Source organism: Scyliorhinus canicula, chromosome 7, assembly GCF_902713615.1.
Source record: "Scyliorhinus canicula chromosome 7, sScyCan1.1, whole genome shotgun sequence".
Lineage (NCBI taxonomy): Eukaryota > Metazoa > Chordata > Chondrichthyes > Carcharhiniformes > Scyliorhinidae > Scyliorhinus > Scyliorhinus canicula.
The window spans coordinates 124,574,259-124,594,383 of record NC_052152.1 but is presented as its reverse complement, the minus strand read 5'-3'; the positions used below and the strand labels follow the sequence as shown (position 1 = coordinate 124,594,383).

At 52.8% G+C, this 20,125-nt stretch overlaps 1 protein-coding gene across 7 annotated transcripts in view; it reads left to right on the top strand.

Annotated features, from left to right (window-relative positions):
- LOC119969344 (synaptonemal complex protein 2-like) overlaps positions 1 to 20,125 on the top strand; it is an 855,597-nt gene that overhangs the window by 62,084 nt on the left and 773,388 nt on the right. For all 7 annotated transcript variants that reach the window (XR_005461337.1, XM_038802871.1, XM_038802868.1 and 4 more), the window contains exons 2-3: positions 2,630 to 2,708; positions 2,792 to 2,849. Coding sequence is in view for 6 of the 7 variants with exons in the window: in XM_038802871.1 (XP_038658799.1) it covers positions 2,630 to 2,708; positions 2,792 to 2,849 (137 nt within the window). In the remaining variant the exon portion in view is untranslated. The remainder of the gene's footprint in view (positions 1 to 2,629; positions 2,709 to 2,791; positions 2,850 to 20,125) is intronic.

Here is a 20,125-nt window from a genome sequence, read left to right as displayed (position 1 = left end):
TTACTACGCAATCCATTCAGCCTATATGGCATCAATTTCAGCTGTGGGGTTTTTCAAAGCTCTCCTTTGGATTCCTCCGCTTCGCCGGCAGCGCACCTACCCCTCTGGGTTTCATGACGGGAAACCCTATTGGTCGGCTGCGGGAAGGGAGAATCTCAGGAGCCACCACACCGGAAAACGGGCTGGCGGGACTGAACTTTCTCTGGCAAAATTCCAATTATTTTCCTTTGATGACTGAGCCTGATCCTCAGTTGTCAGCAGCACCTAACCAACATGAGTAACACGGGCAAGTTTATTTTCCAAAATGGCACATGCCCACAGAAGTTCCTCAACTCTGCTCTTTTTTGGCCTGGATCCATGAGGCAGAACAGCTGCTGAAATGGTGTACTTACTGGTTCCCACATGGACCAACCTCGATCATCTTCAACCTGCATGTACTGCACCACTCAGAATTGAGTTCAAATGGCACCATGTCTTTTTCATCAGGTTTCAACGAGTATCACATAACATAGAACAGCACAGAACAGGCCCTTCGGCCCTCGATGCTGTGCCGAGCTTTGTCCGAAGCCAAGATCAAGCTATCCCATTCCCTGTCATTCTGGTGTGCTCCATGTGCCTCTCCAATAATCACTTGAAAGTTCCTAAAGTGTCCGACTCCACTATCCCAGCAGGCAGTCCATTCCACACTCTAACCACTCTCTGAGTAAAGAACCTACCTCGGACATCCCTCCTATATCTCCCACCCCAAACCTTATAGTTATGCCCCCTTGTAACAGCTACATCCACCCGAGGAAATTGTCTCTGAACGTCCACTCTATCTATCCTCCTCATCATCTTATAAACCTCTATTAAATCGCCTCTCATCCTCCTTCGCTCCATTGAGAAAAGCCCTAGCTTTCCTCATAAGACCTACCCTCCAATTCAGGCAGCATCCTGGTAAATATCCTTTGCACCCTTTCCAATGCTTCCACATTATTCCTATAATGAGGTGACCAGAACTGCACACAATACTCCAAATGTGGTCTCACCAGGGTCCTGTACAGTTGCAGCATAACCCCACGGCTCTTAAACTCTTAAACTTGTGGAATGGACTGCCTGCTGTGATAGTGGAGTCAGACACTTTAGGAACTTTAATAAACACTAACACACCAAAGGCCTTCTTCACGGCTCTATCCACTTGAGTGGCAACTTTCAGAGATCTGTGGACATGAACCCCAAGATCTCTCTGTTCCTCCACATTTCTCAGAATCCTGCCGTTGACCCCATAATCCCCATTCAAATTTGTCCTACCAAAATGAATCACCTCGCACTGATCAGAGTTAAACTCCATCTGCCATTTTTCGGCCCAGCTCTGCATCCTATCAATGTCTCTTTGCAGCCTACAACAGCCGTCCACCTCATCCACTCCTCCACCAATGTTGGTGTCATCAGCAAATTTACTGACCCACCCTTCAGCCCCCTCCTCCAAGTCATTGATTAAAATCATATATAGCAGAGGACCCAGCACTGATCCCTGTGGTACACCGCTGGCAACTGGTCTCCAGTTTGAAAACTTTCCATCCACCACCACCCTCTGTCTTCTATGACAGCTAAATTTCCCTCTATCCCACACCTCCTTACTTTCTTCATGAGCCGACCATGGGCAACCTTATCAAACGCCTTACTGAAATCCATGTATACGACATCAACTGCTCTACCTTCATCTAATTAGTTACCTCCTCAAAGAATTCAATCAAATTTGTGAGGCAAGACTTGCCCTTCACAAATCCGTGTTGACTATCCCGGACACGGTAGCATGGTGGTTAGCATAAATGCTTCACAGCTCCAGGGTCCCAGGTTCGATTCCCGGCTGGGTCACTGTCTGTGCGGAGTCTGCACTTCCTCCCCGTGTATGCGTGGGTTTCCTCCTGGTGCTCCGGTTTCCTCCCACAGTCCAAAGATGTGCGGGTTAGGTGGATTGGCCATGCTAAATTGCCCGTAGTGTCCTAAAAAAAAGGTTAAGGAGGGGGTTGTTGGGTTACGGGTATAGGGTGGATATGTGGGTTTGAGTAGGGTGATCATTGCTCGGCACAACATCGAGGGCCGAAGGGCCTGTTCTGTGCTATACTGTTCTATGTTCTATGAAGCTGCATCTTTTCAAATGGTAATTAATCCTATCCCTCAGGACCCTTTCCATTAACTTACCGACCACCGAAGTAAGACTCCCCAGAAATCTTAAGTTTCCATTTCTATTTGAATATTAGTTTTAGCTTTCCTAAAAGCCTGAAGGTTCAATTTCCCTTTCAGTTTATGCCCCAAAGTATACAGGGAAGGATTCTCCGACCCACCGGCCCCCTTTGCCTGCTCGGCGTGCACCTGCCGGTAGCGGGATACTCCGTTCCCCCAGCTGGCCAATGAGGTTTCCCATTGTGGCCACCCCCACACCATCAGAAAATCCGCAGGCATGGGTGCGCTGCCAGTAAAGTGGAGAATTCCGCAGACAATCTGAAACCGCTAGTCCTATCATGTACCAGCAGAAAATACTGTGAATTGAATTTCTCCTTGTTTATCAGCAGATGAGGATTACTTTCATCAATATCTAAGCTTTGTACAATTCTAATTAAAACTGTACCATCTTTATCTATGATAGAAGATAACTGCCCGCAGAGTTGCAGAAATACTACAGGAGGAAGAGAATGAAAGTTTAATACAACGGACTGCACTGCTAGGTAAAGAAAGCTCAAATTGATGTTGACTTTTGGAACTGGTTATATATCACGCATTTGTAATTAATATTGTGCTCATCTTTCAGACAGACCGAATGATATTGTTCCTGACTCTCAGCCTGTGGTGTTGAAAGAAAAGCCTTTGTAAGTTGCTGTTACAATCTAAAATATGTGTTACTTAAGTCCTTTGAAAGTCGAATTTAAGGTCATTTTTAATGGATATGAAATGAAATGAAAATGAAAATCGCTTATTGTCAGGAGTAGGCTTCAATGAAGCTACTGTGAAAAGCCCCTAGTCGCCACATTCCGGCGCCTGTCCGGGGAGGCTGCTACGGATATATGTCGCTCTTTACTGTAAAATGTGTAGTTCTCTGTAAATCCACTCTCAACATATTATACTTAAAGTTTGGGTTGTCAATGGAAATAAGTAACACTCACTTTAAGGAATTTTGGTTGATTTCCTGTGAAGCATTTGCTTTCAATCAAAGATGATATTGGGAACATAGGAATTAGGGGCAGAGTAGGCAACTTAGCCCATCGAGCCTGCTCCACTATTCACTCAGATCATGGCTGTTCTCTTCCTGGTCTCATGTCAACCTCCTTACCCGTTCGCCATATGCCTTTAACCCGTTTTTCTTTTTCACCAGAAATACATCTATCTCCTACTTGAAGCTATTCAATGACTCAGACTCCACTGCAATATGGGGCAATGAGTTCCACAAATTCATCACCCTCTGCGAGTAGTCCCTCCTCATCTCAGCTCTGAATATACCGCCTTTCAACCTATATCTGTGGCCTCTCATTCTACATTCCCCACAAGGGGGAACATTTGATCTACGTTTACTTTATAAATCCCTTTTAGTATTTTATATAACTCTCACACTCTAAGAACTCTTATTTTTAATTGTCACTTTATTGCTTTGATCTTGTTTCATTTTTGTCTGAAACTATTTTGCAATTCTTTTTTTTTTACAAACATTTTATTAAGGTATTTATAGTTTTATAACAATAAAAGATCCAAATACAAATGTAAACATAGTTCAGTGTGTAACACATCCCTCCATCTCCCACTGTTCCCGCCTAATCGAGACACAAAATAGCCTAACTCCCCCCATCCCCCCTTACTACCTTCCCTCTGATTGAATTTAGTTTCGTTTTCTCCGAAGAAGTCGATAAACGGCAGCCACCTCCGAACGAACTCTAACATTGATCCTCTCAGAGCGAACTTAATTTTCTCAAGTCTGAGAAACCCAGCCATGTCACTAACCCATATCTGTGATTTTGGGGGTTCGAGTCCCTCCACTCCAATAAGATCCGTTTCCAGGCAACCAAGGAGGCAAAGGCCAAAAGGTCAGACTCTCTCACCCACTGGACTCCTGGGTCTTCCGACACTCCTAAAATTGCCACCTCTGGACTCGGCGTTACCCTTGTTTTTAGTACCGTGGACATGACATCCACAAATCCCTGCTAGAATCCTCTAAGCTTTGGGCATTCCCAAAACATGTGGACATGGTTTATGGGCCATCCTGCACACCTCACTCACCTGTCCTCCACCCCAAAAAAACCTGATCATCCGGTCCACTGTCATGTGTGCCCAGTGAACCACCTTGAATTGTATCAGGCTGAGCCTGCACATGATGAGGATGTGTTGACTCTGAGTTAGAGAAATACAGCACAGAACAGGCCCTTTGGCCCACGATGTTGCGCCGAACTTTTGCCCTAGGTTAATCATAGAATTTTGGACAATTTTTCATGGCCAATCCACCCAACCTGCACATCTTTGGACTGTGGGAGGAAACCGGAGTACCCGGAGGAAACCCACGCAGTCACAGGGAGGATGTGCAGGCTCCACACAGACAGTGACCCAAGTCGAAATCGAACTTGGGACCCTGGAGCTGTGAAGCAATTGTGCTATCCACAATGCTACCGTGCTGCCCTTAAGAACATAGAACATAGAACAGTACAGCACAGAACAGGCCCTTCGGCCCTCGATGTTGTGCCGAGCAATGATCACCCTACTTAAACCCACGTAACCCGTAACCCAACAATCCCCCCATTAACCTTACACTACGGGCAATTTAGCATGGCCAATCCACCTAACCCGCACATCTTTGGACTGTGGGAGGAAACCGGAGCACCCGGAGGAAACCCACGCACACACAGGGAGGACGTGCAGACTCCACACAGACAGTGACCCAGCCGGGAATCGAACCTGGGACCCTGGAGCTGTGAAGCATTGATGCTAACCACCATGCTACCGTGAGGCCCCTAACGTTTCTGACTCAACTACTTCCACAGGCAGCGCATTCCATGCCCCCACTACTCTCTGGGTAAAGAACCTACCTCTGACATCCCCCCTGTATCTTCCACCATTTACCTTAAATTTATGTCCCCTTGTAATGGTTTGTTCCACCCGGGGAAAAAGTCTCTGACTGTCGACTCTATCTATTCCCCTAATCATCTTATAAACCTCTATCAAGTCGCCCCTCATCCTTCTCCGTTCTAATGAGAAAAGGCCTAGCACCCTCAACCTTTCCTCATATGACCTACTCTCCATTCCAGGCAACATCCTGGTAAATCTCCTTTGCACCTTTTCCAAAGCTTCCACATCCTTCCTAAAATGAGGCGACCAGAACTGCACACAGTACTCCAAATGTGGCCTGACCAAGGTTTTGTACAGCTGCATCATCACCTCACGGCTCTTAAATTCAATCCCTCTGCTAATGAACGCTAGCACACCATAGGCCTTTTTCACAGCTCTATCCACTTGAATGGCAACTTTCAAAGATCTATGAACATAGACCCCAAGATCTCACTGCTCCTCCACATTGCCAAGAACCCTACCGTTAATCCTGTATTCCGCATTCATATTTGTCCTTTCAAAATGGACAACCTCACACTTGTCAGGGTTAAACTCCATCTGCCACTTCTCAGCCCAGCTCTGCACCCTATCTATGTCTCTTTGAAGCCGACAACAGCCCTCCTCACTATCCACAACTCCACCAATCTTCGTATCATCTGCAAATTTACTGACCCACCCTTCAACTCCCTCATCCAAGTCGTTAATGAAAATCACAAACAGCAGAGGACCCAGAACTGATCCCTGCGGTACGCCACTGATAACTGGGCTCCAGGCTGAATATTTGCCATCCACCACCACTCTCTGTCTTCTATCGGTTAGCCAGTTTGTTATCCAACTGGCCAAATTTCCCACTATCCCATGCCTCCTTACTTTCTGCACAAGCCTACAATGGGGAACCTTATCAAATGCCTTACTAAAATCCATGTACACTACATCCACTGCTTCACCTTAATCCACATGCTTGGTCACCTCCTCAAAGAAGTCAATAAGACTTGTAAGGCAAGACCTACCCCTCACAAATCCGTGCTGACTATCCCTAATCAAGCAGTGCCTTTCCAGATGCTCAGAAATCCTATCCCTCAGTACCCTTTCCATTACTTTGCCTACCACCGAAGTAAGACTAACTGGCCTGTAATTCCCAGGGTTATCCCTATTCCCTCTTTTGAACAGGGGCACGACATTAGCCACTCTCCAATCCTCTGGTACCACCCCTGTTGACAGCGAGGACGAAAAGATCATTGCCAACGGCTCTGCAATTTCATTTCTTGCTTCCCATAGAATCCTTGGATATATCCCGTCAGGCCTGGGGGACTTGTCTATCCTCAAGTTTTTCAAAACACGCAACACATCTTCCTTCCTGACAAGTATCTCCTCGAGCTTATCAGTCTGTTTCACACTGTCCTCTCCAACAATATGGCCCCTCTCGTTTGTAAATACTGAAAAAAAATACTTATTCAAGACCTCTCCTATCTCTTCAGACTCAATACACAATCTCCCGCTACTGTCCTTGATCAGACCTACCCTCGCTCTAGTCATTCTCATATTACTCACATATGTGTAAAAGGCCTTGAGGTTTTCCTTGATCCTACCTGCCAAAGATTGTTCATGCCCTCTCTTAGCTCTCCTAATCCCTTTCTTCAGTTCCCTCCTGGCTATCTTGTATCCCTCCAGCGCCCTGTCTGAACCTTGTTTCTTCAGCCTTACATAAGTCTCCTTCTTCCTCTCAACAAGACATTCAACCTCTCTTGTCAACCATGGTTCCCTCACTCGACCATCTCTTCCCTGCCTGACAGGGACATACATATCAAAGACGTGCAGTACCTGTTCCTTGAACAAGTTCCACATTTCACTTGTGTCCTTCCCTGACAGCCTATGTTCCCAACTTCTGCACTTCAATTCTTGTCTGACAGCATTGTATTTACCCTTCCCCCAATTATAAACCTTGCCCTGTTGCACGCACCTATCCCTCTCCATAACTAAAGTCAAAGTCACAGAATTGTGGTCACTACCTCCAAAATGCTCCCCCACTAACAAATCTATCACCTGCCCTGGTTCATTACCAAGTACTAAATCCAATATGGCCTCCCCTCTGGTCGGACAATCTACATACTGTGTTAGAAAAGCTTCCTGGACACACTTCACAAACACTACCCCATCCAAACAATTTGATCTAAAGAGTTTCCACTCAATGGGCGCGATTCTCCGCACTCATGACGGTGTGGAGAAGAGCGGGGGTCGTAAATTTTTACGGCGACGCTGTTCCGACGCCCTCCCGCTATTCTCCGAACCCCGCAAAATCTCGGAGTCGCCATTCCCGACAAACGCCTCCTTCACGCCCCCGACACGACCAGATTCACCACTAATAGCCCCCCCCCCCCCCCGCTATTCACCGTCCCGGATGGGCCGAAGTCCTGTCGTCATCGCACCCTGTTTGCACGGCGTGAAACACACCTGCTATTTAAGTTCGTCAACCAGTCGTGCTGGCTGACGACAGCTTGGAGGAGGTGAGCGCACCGCTCAGCGCACCGCTCAGCGCACCGCTCAGCGCACCGCTCAGCGCACCGCTCGAGTCTGGCCACAACGGAGAAGGCATCCCTGAGAACGGGAGGGGGGATCCAGAGCGGGGGCAGTGGGGGAAACGGAGGGGGCAGTGGGGGAGACGGGGGGGGGGGCAGTGGAGGAGACGGAGGGGGCAGTGGGGAGACGGAGGGGGCAGTGGGGGAGACGGAGGGGGCAGTGGGAGACGGAGGGGGGAGTGGGGGGGAGTGGGGGAGACGGGGGGGGGGCAGTGGGGGAGACGGAGGGGGAAGTGGGGGAGATGGGGGGGCAGTGGGGGAGACGGATGGGGCAGGGGGGAGCCGGAGGGGGCAGTGGGGAGAGACGGAGGGGGGAGTGGGGGAGGAGACGGAGGGGGGAGTGGGGGAGACGGGGGGGACGGGGGGGGGGAGTGGGGGGAGAGGACGGGGGGGGGACTGGGGGAGACGGGGGGGGAGTGGGGGAGACGGGGGGGGGACGGGGGGAGACGGGGGGGGAGTGGGGGAGACGGGGTGGGAGTGGGGGGGGGGTTAGGTAGAGAGTGAGCGAGTGAGCCGTCCAACCCCGTAACAAAATGTCTGCCACCATGCCATGGCGTGCCGGTCACGAGGACACGGCCGCTGGTGCCCTGTGGCTTACTGGCCAAGGCCACTGACACACACGTTGAGAGGACATAGTTTACTGGCCAGTGAGCAGAAAGTGACCAGGGGTTAGGCTGCCCGCGTGTCAGCAGGCGGACCAGGCCACGGGACACACAGGTATCCCGTGGCAGGGCAGCTGCCGAGGTGTCGACTAACCTCCGTCTAACATGTCCCGTTTCTCTGCCCCCACCACCCTCTGTAGGTTAGCACAATGTATGTGAACAGAACGCCTAGTTCTGCGCAGTGGTTGGGGCCGCTGTACTGCATTGGGCGATGCAGCAGCTCCACACCCACAACCCCGCAGTGGATGCAGGGCCAGCTGCAGCCAGCAGAGAGGGAAGGGCCGAGAGTTGCCATCGTCAAGCAGCATGGGGAGGAGGAGGAGGAGGAGGAAGAGGAGAGAGTGAGGGTGCAACCACGGCGCCAGAGGCGACGACCAAAGACGAGGGTGTTGTTGTTGTACCGTGTCCGGGTCTCTTTCTAACAATGACGGACATCATCTGCAGGAGGAGACTCCGGCTGTAGTAGGCAGACGGTGATACATATCTGCCAACTCCTGTCGCACCTCGCCCCACGTGGAACGGGGGAGGACACGCGATCCCGGTTGCCATCAAGGTGACGGTCGCTCTTAACTTCTATGCTACCGGCTCCTTCCAGTCTCCGAGCGGGGACGTCTCCGGGATCTCCCAGTCATCGGTCCACAGGTGTATCCGGGATGTGACCGACGCCCTCTATGCCATCGCGGACCGCTACATCACCTTTCCCGAGTCAAGACTCACGAGCCCGTGGATTTGCCAGCGTGGCCGGGATACCGAGGGTGCAGGGGGCAATCGATTGTGTTCACGTCCCCATGCGCCCGCCTGCACGGGACAGGGATGTGTTCACAAACAGAAGGGGGACATACTCCATGAATATCCAGGTGGTATGCGACCCCCACATGAGGATCATGAACGTCTCTGCAAGGTTCCCAGGGAGTGTGCATGACTCCTACATACTGGCGCAGTCGTTCATCCCTGCGATGTTTGAGGGACGTCCCCCCCCGGCTGAGGGGCTGGTTGCTAGGCGACAGGGGCTATCCGCTGAGGTCTTGGCTGATGACGCCTATACGGAGGCCTCAGACCAATGCGGAAACACGATACAACGAGGCCCATGCAGCAACCAGGGGTGTGGTGGAGCGCTGCCTTGGCCGCCTGAAGATGAGATTCAGGTGCCTGGACCGCTCCGGAGGGGCCCTGCAGTACCAGGCCGAAAGGGTCGCTCGCATTGTAGTGGTCTGCTGTGCGCTGCACAACATCGCGATGCAGAGGGGAGATGACCTGCTGCAGGAGGCGGAGGGAGAAGCCAGTGGCAGTGGTGCCAGCACAGAGGAGGAGGAGGAGGAGAGGGAGGAGGAGGAGGCTGGTGGAGTGGCGGGCGCGGCACGCAGACACGACGCAGGTGCTGGTGATGTCCAGGAGGCGGCACGACAGACCCGGCGAGGACGGCGGGCACGCGACGCCTTTTTGGCAGCACGGTTCACGCATCGCATGTGACGTCCCCGCTGAACACCAAACCACCACCTGCATCGCTAGTCGTGCAGAGAGTCAACACACAACTTCCACCACCACAAACCCCCCACCCCCTCTCAGTGTACCCTGCTCCACTTCGACATCACCCTTACCACTGGGACCAGACGGTATGGCACAACATTGATGGCTGTGTCAGCGGGTGTGATCAGTGCCATGTGGAATGATGACAGCCCGCTCTGCGATGAGCTGTGAGCTCAGAATCGTTAGAGAGAGTCTGACCCATGGCAATAGCTGAACCATCCACCTTGGTGGCCGCTGAGATCGTCACTGACACTCCATCACGTGCCCGCGTGGGCTAGCTGTGGGAGGGGTTGGGGGGGGGGGGGGGGTGGGGGGGGGGCGGGGCAGGGACTGCACACCCGGCACCGAAGTTTCACCACTCGTCAACCCCAGCGACACTCGGTCACCATCACAAATCCTGTGGCTGTGGAACAATCACACGGTATTACAAGTAAGGTGGAACAGTGCGTTTAATGTTAACAATTATTTACAGGTGCCCGAGCCCCTACAACTAAACTGTGCCCTTCACCTGTGCCAAATTACTCAGTGTCTATCTTAGTTGCCTTACGGGCCCTACCACTATGTCTAAGTGACTCCCCAGATGAAACAGCAGGAGTGGAGGAGGATTGCTGCGAATCGCCCCCCTCGACTCGTTTCTCCTTGGCCAAGCGTTTCCTGGGGCGACCCGGCCTTGATGGGCCAGGCTGCTCTGCGGGCGTCTCGGGTGACATTGTGCCACCCTGCTCTGCCTGCTGCCCACCCGATGCACCAGGGATGGGACGGGGGGGAGGCCGAGAATTCCGGGACGTCCCGTGATGGACTTAATGGGACAGGCCCCGAAACCTCCTCCTCCCTCGGGGAGCCCGGTGGCCCCCGGGCCTCACTTTGGGACAGAGGTGCGAGCGGGGAGGTGCCCCGTCGCACCACCGACACCTGGCGCTGCCAGTCCTGGAGGCCTGCAACGGTATCCACCAGGATCCGAAGGTTTGCAGAGACGGAGTCCAGGGAGTTAGACATTCCCGCCAGGGACTGTGCGATCTCAGCCTGTGAGTGCACGACGCCATCCAGCACATGTGTCAGGCGGTTGATGCTCTCGGCGACTGACTGCTGCGACTGGCCAATGACCTGGTGAGACTGGGCCAAGGCCTGCAGGGCGCCGGCAATGTCGTTTTGCCTCTGGCACATTGCTGCCTGTGAGAGGGCAACCCTGTCCAGGGCCGAGGATGACGCGTGCATATGAACCCCAATGCCTTTCATCACCTGACCCATTGCCTCCACCGCGGATGCCACCCGTGCGGTGTCGGACTGGGTCTCTGCCATGAGCGGCACCACTCCCTGCTCGTGGACGCGGTTCGACTCCTCTAACAGCGTCTGCAGAGTCTGGAAGGAAGCCCTCATCCCGTCGTTATTTCCCTGGGTTTCTTGAGGCATCGGCTGTGCGGGTGGGTTGAGAAACTCCAGGAACTCCGAAAACGTCTGGGAGCCAGCTGCATCCTGGGCCTGGTCTAGCCTCCGCGAGTCCGGGCCCTCGGTTGCTCCGACCTCCACCTGCTGTACCTGCTCAGCTGTGATGTGCAAACCAGACTGTGACCCAGGAGACGCATCACTAAATAGGCCCGCCAGGGTGAGTGTCTCTGGGATGATGGATGCTGTGGGAGATAGCAGTGCCGCAAGCCCGATGTTTTCGCAATTTAGCCCCTCCTCAATGGTGTGGGGCCGCTCAGAGTCCGGAGGGTTATCCCTGGCCATTTCCGGGGGTTGTGTTCTCGCCACCCTCTGGGCGTCCTGATCCGCAGATTGGGTTGGGGAGGATGGGGCTCCCCGCTAATCGGGCACCCTCTGTCGTGCGGCCCCAGGTGAGGTGGCGGCAGATGCCTGTGTCCGTCTGCAGCCAGACGGCCCTGGTCGTTCGGGATCACGTCCTAGGGAAGAGAATGAGACGGGTTATTTAGATTTGCTCGGCAGGCCTCTGGACGGTCCCAGTGGGCAGCGTGTGAAGGGACAGAGGATTGGGGAGGTATCCCAGTGGGCAGGGTGTGTGAAGGGACAGAGGATGGGGGAGGTATCCCAGTGGGCAGGGTGTGTGAAGGGACAGAGGATGGGGGAGGTGTCCAAGTGGGCAGGGTGTGTGAAGGGACAGAGGATGGGGGAGGTATCCCAGTGGGCAGGGTGTGTGAAGGGACAGAGGATGGGGGAGGGGTGGGTGTTTGTCAAGGAGGGTTGTCTCACTTGCTGCAGATCCGCCAACCTCGCATAGCGCGACATCCCGGGTGGCAGACCCCCCAACAAGGTCCAGTGCCCTCTGCTCAAAGGTGGTGAGGGGGTGCAGGTTGGGCGAACCCCCTCCAGTCTTGTGCCGCTCACGGTTGTTGTGAGCGGACTTGGACTGTTGGGGGAGGGTACATAGGTAGATCATTACAATACGGCAGGTATCAGCAGTCCGTTCAGATACTGGCACAGTTTGGGGGTCAAGTTGTCATAAGACGATTGCATCTCTCTACGGGGCCAGAGCGCTGGGTCTGTGACAACTTTGTGAACCATCCTCAAATAACTCTGGCCCAATCCCCCTCCACCCCCCGTGCCGGGGGGGGGGGGGGGGTGGGTGATTAGGTAAAGGGGGGGGGGGGGGGGAGGGATGGTTGTGACCAGGGGGCACCTTCTTGGCACTTACCCTGGCAGCCCTGGTGAGGTCGTGTAGCTTTTTCCGGCACTGCTCTGCAGAGCACTGACGGCAGCGGCCACCTCACGCCAGGCCTGGCGTACCGCACTGGCAGGTTGGCGATGCCCTCTCCCCGGGCGGAGGATGCCCCTCCTCTGCTCGACAGCATCGAGCAGAGTCTCGACATCGGCCTCCACAAAACGAGGTGCAGCTCTCCTGGACTCCGACATCATGGCCGACAGATTCTGTGGCGCCCGCGCCTTTTTACGGCGTCGGGCGGCGTCACGTGGGCGTGATCGTGTCGTCGCCGCGTTCCGTCGTCATCGCGCACGTGATTGACGCGGCCGCGTTACTAGCCCATTTCCCGGAAGTGAATACGTCGGGAAATGGACCCTTCCCGACCGTCGTAAAACGCGCCCGTTTTTTACGACTGTTTCGCGATTTTTCGCGGGTGCGGAGAATCGCGCCCAATGTTTGGGAAGTTGAAGTCACCCATGACTACTACCCTACAACTTCTGCACCTTTCCAAAATCTGTTTCCCAATCTGTTCCTCCACATCTCTGCTGCTATTGGGGGGACCTATAGAAAACTCCCAACAAGGTGATTGCTCCTTTCCTATTTCTGACTTCAACCCATATTACCTCAGTAGGCGGATCCCCCTCGAACTGCCTTTCTGCAGCTGTTATTGTATCTCTAATTAACAATGCCACCCCCCCCCCCCCCCCCCCCCCCCCACGCCCCCCCACCTCTTTTACCATCCTCCCTAATCTTGTTGAAACATCTATAACCAGGGACCTCCAACAACCATTTCTGCCCCTCTTCTATCCAAGTTTACGTGATGGCCACCACATCGTAGTCCCAAGTACCGATCCATGCCTTAAGTTCACCCACCTTATTCCTGATGCTTCTTGCATTAAAGTATACACAATTCAACCCATCTCCTTGCCTGCAAGTACTCTCCTTTGTCAGTGTTACCTTCCCCACTGCATCACTACGTGCTTTGGCGTCCTGAATATCGGCTTCCTTAGTTGCTGGACTACAGATCCGGTTCCCATTCCACTGCCAAATTAGTTTAAACCCTCCCGAAGAGTACTAGAAAACCTCCCCCCCAGGATATTGGTGCCCCTCTGGTTCAGATGCAACCCGTCCTGCCTGTACAGGTCCCACCTTCCCCAGAATGCGCTCCAATTATCCAAATACCTGAAGCCCTCCCTCCTACACCAGTCCTGCAGCCACGTGTTCAACTGCACTCTCTCCCAATTCCTCGCCTCGCTATCACGTGGCACCGGCAACAAACCAGAGATGACAACTCTGTCTGTCCTGGCCTTTAACTTCCAGCCTAACTCCCTAAACTTGTTTATTACCTCCACACCCTTTTTCCTACCTACGTCGTTGGTACCAATGTGCACCACGACTTCTGGCTGCTCACCCTCCCCCTTCAGGATCCTGAAGACACGATCCGAGACATCCCTGGCCCTGGCACCCGGGAGGCAACATACCTTTCGGGAGTCTCGCTCGCGACCACAGAATCTCCTATCTGTTCCCCTAACCATTGAATCTCCTATTACTATTGCTTTTCTATGCTCTCCCCTTCCCTTCTGAGCCCCAGAGCCAGACTCAGTGCCAGAGACCTGGCTGCTGGGGCCTTCCCCCCGGTAGGTCATCCCCCCCAACAGCATCCAAAACGGTATATTTGTTTTGAAGGGGAACGGCCACGAGGGATCCCTGCACTGTCTGCCTGTTAGTTTTCTTTCCCCTGACTGTAACCCAGCTACTTTTGTCCAGTACCTTTGGTGTGGCTACCTCCCTGTAACTGTTCTCGATAACCCCCTCTGCCTCCCGGATGATCCGAAGTTCATCCAGCTCCAGCTCCAGTACCTTAACACGGTCTCTGAGGAGCTGGAGTTGGGTGCACTTCCTGCAGGTATAGTCAGCGGGGACACCAGTGGTTTCCCTCACCACCCACATCCTACAGGAGGAGCATGCAACTGCCCTAGCCTCCATCCCCTCTTACTTTACAGAATTAGCTGCCCCGTGGACCAACTGGACCTCCGCCCTCCGACTCTGCTTCCAGTCAGCTGTACTCTAAACTCCTGGCTCCCTTCACGCTCTTTGATAAATATAGGAAATGAAATGTAAGGAGCACCTTACTCCCTCCTCACCTAACTCCCTCAGTCACCAAACTCTCACTGTAGCACTCAAATGCCACAAGCTCAGCACTCCCTCAGTCACCACACTCTCACTGTAGCACTCAAATGCCACAAGCTCAGCACTCCAGTGCCCAACTCTGCTACGAGCATCCTCCCACAGGCCCGCCTCGAACTCCTTACCCAGCTCATCTTCCCATTTACGTTTTGTCTCACCTATCTGGGTTTCCACCCACTCCATAAATTCTTTATTGATTTCTGATACCTTCCCGTCCCCCATCCCATTTTAGAAACTACCCTGCCCTGTATCCCCTGCGGCGGTAGATGCGGAAAGGTCGAAACCTGCCTTCGCACAAAATCCCTTGCCTGCGGATACCGAAATCCATCCCCTCCTGGCAATTCAAACTCCTGCTCCCATCAATAAGCAGATCCCCCAGCCTCTCAATCCCTGTTCTCTGCCACCTCCGAAATCCCCCATCCATCCTCCCCGGGACAAACCAGTGATTACCACAATTTAGAGCCAACAGCTACGCACCCTCCACTCCCATATGCTTCCGTCACTGTCCCCAAACTCTCAGGGTCGCCACTACCACTGGGCTTGTGGAGTACCGGGCCTGCGAGAATGGCAGAGGAGCCGTTACCAATGTCCCCAAACTTGTGCCCTTACATGAGGCCACCTCCACCCGCTCCCACACCGACCCCTCCCCCACCACCCATTTCATTAATCATGGCGATATTTGCCACCCAGTGGTAGTTCCTAAAGTTTGGCAGTGCCAGCCCTCCCCCCTCCCTCGGCTCCGTTCCAACAGCACTTTCCTTACTCACGAGGTTTAACCTGCCCACACAAACCCAGATATCACCCTATTCACCCGCTTAAAAAAGGCCTTTGCTATAAAAATAGGGAGGCACTGGAAAACAAACAAAAATGTCGGGAGGACCGTCATTTTTATAGTCCGTACACTCCCCGCCAGTGACGACGGGACCATGTCCCACCTTCATTTGTTCGACTAAATGGACCAGATTTAATTTATGTAACTGCTCCCAACCCCATGCCACCTGAATACCCAAATAGCGAAAACTCCCTCCCACCACGGCAACTCCCCCAGTCTCCTCTCTTGCCCCTCGCCTGGATCACAAAAACCTCGCTTTTACCCATGTTCAATTTGTACCTCGAGAACCAGCTAAATTTACCTAAGATCCGCATAATCTCCCCCATCCCCCCGAATGGGTCAGAAATATATAGGAGTAGGTCGTCTGCATATAACGAGACCCTGTGTTCCACCACCCCCCACTTCCCACACTAACCCCTTCCAGTCCTTTAACTCTCTTAGCACCATCATCAGTGGCTCTATAGCCAAGGCAAACAACAGTGGGGAGAGGGAACATCCTTGCCTTGTCCCCCGGTGCAGTTTAAACCAGTCCGAACTCACCTGTTTCGTCCGCACACTTGCTAGCGGTGCCTGGTACAGCAACCAAACCCAGTCAACAAAACCCTGCCGAAACCCAAACCGTCCCAGGACCTCCATAATTCCATTTCACCTCGTTGAAGGCCTTCTCCGCGTCCAAAGCGACCACCATCTCCGCCTCCTCCCCTCGGAGGGCATCATGATCACATTCAGGAGTCTTCTAACATTGACCATTGTGCCTGCCTATAACACACCCCGTCTGGTCTTCCCCTATCACACCTGGAACATAGTCCTCTATCCTCAAGGCCAGAATTTTGGCCAGCAATTTAGCATCGACATTCAGTGAGGAGATTGGTCGGTATGACCCACATTGCTCTGGGTCCTTCTCCCGCTTCAGGATCAATGAAATTGAAGCATGTGACATTGTTGGGGAAGACCACCCGCTCCCTTGCCTCAATAAATGCCCTCACCAGCACCGCGCCCAGCATCCCAGAAAACTTCTTGTAAAATTCCACTGGGTAGCCGTACGGTCCCAGGGCATTGCCCGACTGCATGGCCTCCAATCCCTCTTCTGCAATCCCGAACGGGGCTCGCAACCCCTCTACTAAGCCTTCCTCCACCTTCGGAAACTTCAACCCTTCCAAAAACTGCCTCATTCCCTCCACCCCAGCTGTGGGCTCCGACTTACACATACGACTGCAAAACTCCGTGAACACCCCAATCACTCCCGCTGGGTCCAAGGCCGTGATCCCCCATCTGTTCTTCACTCTTCCTATCTCCCTAGCTGACTCCCTTTTCCTTAGCTGGTATACTAGCATCCTACTGGCCTTCTCACCATACTCATATACCGCGCCCCCCCCCCCCCCCCCCGCCTCCCTCAGCTGCACCACTGTCCTCCCTGTGGACATCAGACCAAACTCCATTTTGCAGCTTCTGCCGCTCCTTCAACAGTCCCACTTCTGGGGCTTCAGAATACCTTCTGTCCACCTGGCGTATCCCCCTAAACAGCCTATCCAGCTCTGCCTGCTCCACCTTCTCCCTATGAGCCCACATCGAAATTAGCTCCCCTATAACCACTGCCTTCAGCGCTTCCCATGCCGTTTCTGCTGAAACTTCCCCTGTATCATTTATCTCCAAATAATTCTGGATGGCCTCCCTCACCCGCCCGCACACCCTCTCATCCGCTAACAGTCCTACATCCATTTTCCATTGCGGGTGCTGACCCCCTCCTTGCTTACCCTTAAATCATGCGGGGCATGGTCCGAAACAACAATCGCCGAATACTCAGCATCTATCACTCCTGCCAGCAAAGCCCTGTTCAAAATGAAAAAAAAATCAATCCAGGAGTACACTTTGTGAACATGGGAGAAAAAAGAAAACTCCTTCGCTCTTGGCGGTCTGAACCTCCATGGATCTACACCCCATCTGTTCCATAAACCCCTTTAGCTCCTTCGCCGCAGCTGGCACCCTCCCTGTCCTTGGACTCGACCGATCCAACCTCGGATCAATGACCGCATTAAAGTCCACCCCCATGATTAACCCATGCGAGTCCAGGTCAGGAATTTTCCCTGGCACCTGCCTCATAAACTCATTGTCGTTCCAATTTGGAGCGTAAATATTCACTAACACCACCGGCATCCCCTCCAACGTTCCACTTTTCATGACATACCTACCCCTGAGTCCATCACTATATTCCCTATTTCAAATGACACCTGCTTATTGACCAAAATCGCAACCCCTCTAGTTTTAGACTCCAGCCCTGAATGAAAAACCTGCCCGACCCACCCCTTTAGGCATACAGTATGCTTGCCTTCATCGGACGGAGTATTGAGTACAAGAGTTGGCAGGTCATGTTACAGTTGTATAGGACTTTGGTTCGGCCACATTTGGAATACGGCGTGCAGTTCTGGTCGCCACATTACCAGAAGGATGTGGATGCTTTGGAGAGGGTGCAGAGGAGGTTCACCAGGATGTTGCCTGGTATGGAGGGTGCTAGCTATGAAGAAAGGTTGAGTAGATTAGGATTGTTTTCGTTGGAAAGACGGAGGTTGAGGGGGGACCTGATTGAGGTCTACAAAATTAAGAGGTATGGACAGGGTGGATAGCAACAAGCTTTTCCCAAGAGTGGGGTGTCAGTTACAAGGGGTCACGATTTCAAGGTGAGGGGGGAAAGTTTAAGGGAGATGTGCATGGAAAGTTTTTTACGCAGAGGGTAGTGGGTGCCTGGAACGCTTTACCAGCGGAGGTGGTAGAGGCGGGCACGATCGCATCATTTAAGAGGCATCTAGACAGGTATATGAACGGGCAGGAACAGAAAGAAGTAGACCTTGGAAAATAGGAGACAGGTTTAGATAAAAGATCTGGATCGGCGCAGGCTGGGAGGGCCGAAGGGCCTGTTCCTGTGCTGTAATTTTCTTTGTTCTTTGTTCTTCCTTAGCCTAGTCTGATCCACTACCCTCAGATGTCTCCTGCAACATTGCCAAGTCCGCCTTCAACCTCTTCAAATGCGCGAACAAACGAACCCTCTTGACCAGCCCATCCAGCCCTCTCTCATTCCATGTGATAAGCCTGATATCTTCCCCCCCCCCCCCCCCCCCCCCCCCCCCCCCCCCCCCCCCCCCCCCCCAGTCGATAAACCATCGCCTTTCTAAGGTCAGACTCCAGATCGCGTCCCGCACCTCCTCAGGCCTGCCCTCGGGCACCCACCATCATCGACCTCCAATTTGTCTCTCGGCGCCAGTGCCCCCCCCCCCCCCCCGTCAGCAGAACAATTCCCCCCACTTCAAAACAAAAATCCCAAACCGCCATAATCAAACTTGTCACCTGCTTGCCCCCCACTGTGCTTCCGTGAGGTAGCCCGCCCAGCTAGCCTGGTAGCCCATGGCGCGAAGCATCCGACCCCCCACCCCCCCAATGACCTCCCTCCCCCCAGCTCAAACATACATGTGCAAAGCATAACAATCCCCAACAAAGACAAAGAAGAAAATTCCACCCACCATCCCCCAACAAGAACAAAGTTAACCTGTATACAACACTGAGCAACGGCCCAAAAATTGGTACAAAAACACTGCATACACAGCCCAAAGGGAAAACAAATTTAGCAGCATAAGTACAGAATTACTCGCCCCCAAGTTCAATGTCTTCCATCACCTGCCAGTTCCCTGTCCTTAACAAAGTCCATCGCCTCATCCGGCGATCCGAAGTAAAGTTCTTGACCCTCGTAAGTGACCCACAAACGAACTGGGTACCACATGCCGAACTTCACCCCTTTCTTGAAGAGGGCCGATTTAATTTTGTTGAAGTTCGCCCTTTGACCAGTTCCGCACCCAAGTGCTGGTAAATACGCAGCTCATGATATTCCCAGTTACAGCAGCTTGGCTGCCTGGCCCACCTCAAGATCTGTTCCTTGTCCAGGAACCGGTGCATTTGTACCACCATCGCCCTTGGTGGCTCATTCATCTGTGGCTTCTTTGCAAGCGCTCCGTGCGCTCTGTCCACTTCCAAGGGTCGAGTAAACGCATCTTCTCGAACATACACGCCACATATGCCCCTGCATCTGATCCCGCGATGCCCTCCGGGAGGCCAACCATCCTCAGGTTCTGCCTGCGCGACCTGTTCTCCAGATCCTCCACCTTCTCCTGCAGCCTTTTCTGATGGTTCCTCATCAGCCCCATCTCCGCCGCCATCAAGGTGAACTGGTCATCATGCTCAGCCACCGCCTCTTCCACCTTCTAGATCACCTGTCCCTGGGCTTCCAACACCTTATAAAGGTTTGACTGTACATGGTTTAGAAACATGTGGTTTTTCTCACTTCTGAAGTAGGGATGCAAATGTTAACGAAGAGCTTGACATACAAAGATGCAAAATAGGAGCAGAAATAGGCCATTTGGCCCTTTGAGCCTGCTCTTCCATTTGATATGGTCTACATTCCCACCTACCCTAATAACCTTTGATTTTCTTGGCTAACATGAATCTATCTACCTCCACCTTTGGTCGAGTTCCAAAGCCGCACAACCTTCAGAGAAAAACAATTCTCTTATCTCAGTATCACAATGTACCAGTGTCCTAAACTGACGACAGGATATCATTCTGGGTTAAATTA